The sequence below is a fragment of the Lutra lutra genome, chromosome 4 (genome assembly GCF_902655055.1).
Source record: "Lutra lutra chromosome 4, mLutLut1.2, whole genome shotgun sequence".
NCBI lineage: Eukaryota > Metazoa > Chordata > Mammalia > Carnivora > Mustelidae > Lutra > Lutra lutra.
Window position 1 is genome coordinate 181821609 of NC_062281.1, and position 5876 is coordinate 181827484.

The window sequence follows — 5876 nt, forward strand, 5'->3', positions numbered from 1 at the left end:
ATGCTTTCTCTCAAATAAACAGAATCTTAAAAAAAAAAAAAAAAAAAAAAAAGGAAGACTAGTTTTACTAATGATCCTACCCATAGAGCTCAACATCTTCCTCTCTCTTCAAAAACTATACATTTCTTCTTCACTGGGTTTTGTATTTGTGTCCTAGCATCTAGACCAGTCCGGAAGGCACAGGAAGTATTAACACACCGGCAGAATAAACACGAGTTCCAGCTTGGAGCTAACCAGTCCCTTTTCCAAAGATTAGTTTCTGAACTGGCAGCAAGTTGATTACAGCAGATGTACAAATCCAACAGCCAGGCCACAGAGGCAGAAAGGTTCCTCAAGACTGGGTCACACTGAGGAAAAGCAGCTGCTGTTTACTCTCTGCTTAACACAACCACAGCTACGGACTGCTTTCTCAACCATCAACCAAAGCACACGTCTCCACACACAGAAAGCAGGGTGACCTGCTTCAGGAGGAGCAGCAGAGAATGGTCAGATAGCTTTAGTTCTCTTGTGGGGGTGACAAGCTGTGGAACACAGGCCATGGAAACAAGGAGAGCAAATCAAACAGATCCAAGAATTACTCCCGTGGGAGGACCCTGTTTTATCCCCTTCTCAGCTGGAATTTAAATTCTGACTGCACTGACCTGCTCCTGTCTTATCTCTAGCTCACATCTACTCCTGATAATTATCTCAACTTTCTCAAATGCTGAGTCAAAGCTAAACTGGTAAATCACCACAGGACATTGTGATTAAGCACTAAACTTTTAATAGTTCAAGGACATCTCAGATAAGTTACTGGTGGGGTTACAGAAGCTTCCATTCATGCCGCCACAGCAAGAATCAAGAATTCTGAAAGTTGAAGCAATTACCTCTTTGGATACATAACAATATATTAAAGCATGTCAGAAAGTGCAAAAAAGGAGGCATTCAGCAGAGCAAGAACAAGCAACAGGCTGATTGTCCTAACAAGAGGGTCCTAACAGAAGCTCTTTCTGGAGCTTAGTCCCAGGAATTAGAGCTGCCTCCGCGGGAGAGAGGTCCAAACATGGGTTCTGATGGGTTCTTATCACAACTAGTCAAAGGCAAGCCGAAAGAAAAAAAAAACAAAAACAAAAAAACCCCCGAGGTTCACATTTCTGTTGGCTCCTGCGACAAAGAGAACGTTTGGTTACTTCTCATGTGTAGGCTGAGCAAGAACCCTGTGGCAGGATTTAGCCAGTGATTCTGACCCCAGGCTGACATCTCTGGGCCCGAGCTCTGAGCTCCTCGGGCAGGACAGCCTGGAACTGCTCCTGTACCAGCATCTCCACAATCTGCTCCTTTGTGTGAATATCAGGTCTCAGCCACTGTCCGGCAAGCTCCTGCAGATGTCTGAGGACATCCCTGGGCCCAGCTCCATCTTCATAGCGGAATTTCCGGAACCTCTGCCTGGAGGCTGCTGCGTTGGGAGGATTCCTTCGTGGCATGGTCTCAAGGTCTTCGAGAGAGTCTTCATCAAGGCTCTCTTGTGGAAGCCCAGAAGGCTCTCGTGGAGCCTGGACCTGGGGAGCCGGTATTAGGATAACTTCTGGCTCCTCAGCCATCATCTCATTTGATGGTGACCTCATTTTATCATTCTGGACTTCTCTATTTCTTTGTGCCTCTAGGTACCCTTCAGTCTCCATTCTGGAACTCTGGAAAAGGAGGTCGAAGACTCCTAAACACAGAGAAAAGACAGGCTCAGCAAAAACAGACCAGAGACTGTTAAAACCACCTTGATCTTGTGGATCTGTTCCAGACCCAAGTTCCATCAGCTTTCCAATCTTAATAGGATTTCTTAATAAAGCTACTAGAAATTCTATTTTTGTTTCCTCTGGATCAATTGACACAATTGAGAAAAATGTGGCAGTAGTTTACCAAAATGAAGAATGTAGATTCTCAAAGCAGAGAGGATGAAGAATGGCAGCCTCACTAACCAGAGAATCTTGTAAGGAATATTTCATTCATTTTCCCTGCATTACAAAGTATTTTACATTATGTTAAAATAAAAAACTATGCATTCACATGATTTATAGGAGAATCTTTTTTTTTTTTTTTTTTTAAAGATTTTATTGATTTATCTGACAGACAGAGATTGCAAGTAGTCAGTGAGGCAGGCAGGGAGAGAGGAGGAAGCAGGCTCCCTGCTGAGCAGAGAGCCCGATGCGGGGCTCAATCCCAGGACCCTGAGACCATGACCTGAGCCGAAGGCAGAGGCTTTAACCCACTGAGCCACCCAGGCGCCCCAGGAGGGAGAATCTTTAAAATCACAGGTGTTTGCTTCCACCAATGTCTTTTATGGAGTTGTGCATGTCCAAAAGCAAGTTATGAGGAACTACTGAAAACATAAGAGATAAAGGTCTCTTTACTGACATCTACTCTGCTGTCTTTTCTGACCCCCCCACCCAATCTCTTTTATGATGAAAGAATAACAAGTGTTAAAAAGTACTTTAGGGGGCACCTGGGTGGCTGAGCCAGGCTCAGCCTTGGGCTCAGACCATGATCTCAGGGTCTTGGGATCAAGCCCCAGGTCAGGCTCCCTGTTCGGTGGGGCGACTGCTTCTCCCTCTCACCACCCCCTCCTATGCTCCTGCTCACTTACTCACTCACTCTCTCAAATAAATGAAACCTTTAAAAATAAATAAAATAAAAAGTACTTTAGAGACACCTGGGTGGCTCAGTGGGTTAAAGCCTCTGCCTTCAGGTCATGATCTCAGGGTCCTGGGATCAAGCCACACGTCGGGGCTCTCTGCTCAGCAGGGAGCCTGCTTCCCTTCCTCTCTCTCTCTGTGGGTTTCTCTGCCTACTTGTGATCTCTGTCTGTCAAATAAATAAATAAAATCTTAAAAAAAAAAAAAGTACTTTAGGAGCTACCATCAGGGTTAAACCTAAATCCCCTCTTCACAAAAAAGGAAAGGAAGGAATAGAAAAGCCTCTGTGCTAAGATCAAGATCCTAAGTTCCTCTAATCAGCTCATCAGGGCTGCCCCAGTGGCTCAGTTGGTTGAAGCCTGACTCTGGGATTTCAGCAGGTCATGATCTCCATGTTCAGCAGGGATTCTGCTGGAGCTTCTCCCTCTCTTTCTCTCTCAGCCCCTCCCTGTGCTCCAAGGTATGGGCTCTTGTGTGCACGCATGCATGCTCTTTCTCTCCCTCTCCCAAACAAATAAAATCTCTAAGTTCCTCTAATCAGTATATGGAAAACTGAACTAGTCAGAATTCTAGTAGCATACATGTCCAACTCCGGATGATTGTCAGCACTAAGATTAGCAAACCAGATGGAGTGGGGCAGGGAGGAGGGGCACACTAAATACATGTAAAATGCTAGGAAAAAAAGGCTTTGTTTCATTTGGGTTAAGGCCCCAATCCAAGAGAAAGGTTATGTATAGGAAAACCACAATCTATGTTATTAAAAAAGAGGGAGACAGAGAGAGACTTCAAGTGACAGTAATGACTAAATTAATTTCCACATCCGGGTATGTCTAATCAAAGAGTACGACTCCTATGATGTGGTCAGTTATCAAAGGTCATCTCTTTTTTTTTTTCATTAACAAACACCCTCCCCCAAGATCTAATTCCTCCCCAGTCCACGAAGCAGGAGTGTTGACATTTAAAATTTCTTCGGACTCAGAGACTGTCTCAAATCTGTTTTCTGGGTAACAACTGACAGAGGCCAACAATCACCAACACTGACCAGCTGCCTTGCATTAACTAGTTCTCAGATCCTAGTCACCTCTTCTTCAAATGTTTCATAACCCATTTTCTAGAAAACCTGAATTGATTCCAGACCCTGCCGTTTAGATATTCCTAGAACACACTTATTCTTTTCATACTACTGGGTTTTTGCTCTATCAACAGCATTTCTCTTCCCCAAAAGTAAGCTGTCACTAACCTAGCATGATGAAGCCCAAAGCAAAACATCCCCGTAACTCAGGGGTGCCTTGGAAAAAAAAGGAAATATTTAGTCAAGGAAAGGTTGGATGAAATGTGAGACAGCAAAATCCTGGGAACAACCTAAGTGACCATCAACAGGGAAATAATTCGGCCATTTAACGGAATAAGGGCAATCTTATGAAGCATGAACTCGGCCTGTGAGTGCTGATACAAGCAGGCGTCCATAACACAACAACACCTGACCGTTTCCATAACACATCAACACCTGACCGTATGATCCCACCTGGGGAAATTAAAATACATAAACAAGCACAGATGACCCGATCTATCACAAACACTACCTTCAACTGTATTTACTTTTGAGGGGCAGGGACAGAAGAAACATTTTCCATTCCCTATCTTTCTATATTGCTTTAACTGCAACTATGTATTACTTTCCTAATTCAAAAGGAAGCAAACATTCTGCACCTGCCCAAAACCCTTCTGAGGGAAAAACCCGTAACACGCTTAGGAAAACACCCTTTTATTAATACTTCTAGCTCCCAGCCCCAGAAGTCTTTACAACCCCGACTTCTAGGAATAGTCTCAGTTGTCAGTAGGCCAGTTCTCAAGGCTGGATTTGAAAAATGGACAAACTCCACGATTTACTTATAAAGCTTATAAATCCTATCAGTTTTTGAAGATCAATGACCAGACACAATGCTCACCCTCATCCGTTAATAATGCCGACTTACTGAGCACTTACTTCCTAGCTGACACTGTGCTAGGCAATTTCAATTCTGCTACGTGATCCTCCCAGTTAAACTCAGTTTAACTCCCAGTTAATCCTCCTAGTTAAACTCCCGATACGACTCTCTACTGCCCCAGCTGTCTCTATTAACAGAAGCAGCCGATGCTATTTGAGTTTTACCCGCCAGACACTCCGCGGACGCTTTCCCCTCATCCAATCCTCCCCATAACCCAGAAGGGACAGTTACTGTCACTTCCATTCACACGTAACCAAACTAAGGCCTAATGAGAGGGGATTTGCCCAAGGTCACAAGACCAAGGAGATAGGACCACCCCGCTGAGCAGAAATTTCCCGGCGTCTAGGCGGGGAGTTGAGCCGGGCTCCTCCCACAACATGGGCGCGGCTCGGAGGGTCTAGGTCCGACCGGAAAAAGACTTCTGGGGGTTCAGACCAGGACCTCCTCCTCCCGAGCGGAAGCGAGTTCCAATGCCACTCTAGCCCGAGCGGCTTGCAGAGTCCCCGAGCAGGGCTTCTCGGCTCCGAGGCCGACCGCCACCGCCGCCGCGGCCCCCCCACTCCCAACAGACCGTGCGCCCGGAAAAGAGAGGCGGTCGGGAGGGATGGAGGGAAGGAGGGAGGGGACATTCACCTGCGCAGGTGCCACCTCGGAGGGTGGGGGGAACGGGGGCGGGGGCTCCTCGAGAGCCGACTCGAAGCCCGAAACCGACTCCGAAAAAATGAAACCACCTACCCAGCGCAAAGCTTTGTAGCCAGCCGCCGGAACCGGAAGTGGCGCCCCGCCCGGAAGTTGGAAGTGAAGGGGAGGGAAACAGGGTAAAGGGGAGGGAAACAGGGTAAAGGGGCGCGGCCTCTCTAGGTCTCGGCGGTACTCTGCGGCTCCGTGGTTTTAACCCGTGATGGGCTTTGGGCCTTCCTCAGTCTCAGTTCTTCCTACCGTGCGGAGCTTTGGGTAACGCCTAGGTGGCTAATCCGCTTAGGCGAAGTTCTCTGATTTTTTTAAGCCGCAGTTTGCAGCCGCGAGGTGGAAAGAGGTCGAAGCGGGAAATTGGGACACTCCAGTGTGGCCGCCCGCAGCTGACTCAGCGCCCCACCCTGAGGTTACACCCTTGAGCCTTTGCACCACCCGGAGGGAGGAAACCAGAATAGAGGGCTGGGTGGCTGCTGTTTGGAAGCAGTGGTCCTGGTGGCGCCCCCACTGGAGTCACTTCATGGGAGGG

The 5876-nt window shown here is 47.2% G+C and overlaps 1 protein-coding gene across 3 annotated transcripts; it reads right to left on the minus strand.

Annotated features, from left to right (window-relative positions):
- Positions 1 to 746: 746 nt before the first annotated feature.
- LOC125098880 (SCAN domain-containing protein 1-like) lies at positions 747 to 5443 on the minus strand. Of its 3 annotated transcripts, none has more exons than XM_047728106.1 (2): positions 5288 to 5443; positions 747 to 1693 (listed from the first exon to the last, which is right to left on the minus strand). In XM_047728106.1, the coding sequence occupies exon 2, from the start codon at positions 1659 to 1661 to the stop codon at positions 1209 to 1211; it is 453 nt and encodes a 150-aa protein (XP_047584062.1). In that variant the 5' UTR covers positions 1662 to 1693; positions 5288 to 5443; the 3' UTR covers positions 747 to 1208. The 3 variants fall into 3 exon arrangements, with proteins under 3 accessions (XP_047584062.1, XP_047584063.1, XP_047584061.1); XM_047728107.1 differs by having other exon boundaries at positions 747 to 1670; positions 5288 to 5403; XM_047728105.1 differs by lacking the exon at positions 5288 to 5443 and adding an exon at positions 4819 to 4866 and having other exon boundaries at positions 747 to 1670.
- Between the last annotated feature and the right edge of the window lie 433 nt (positions 5444 to 5876).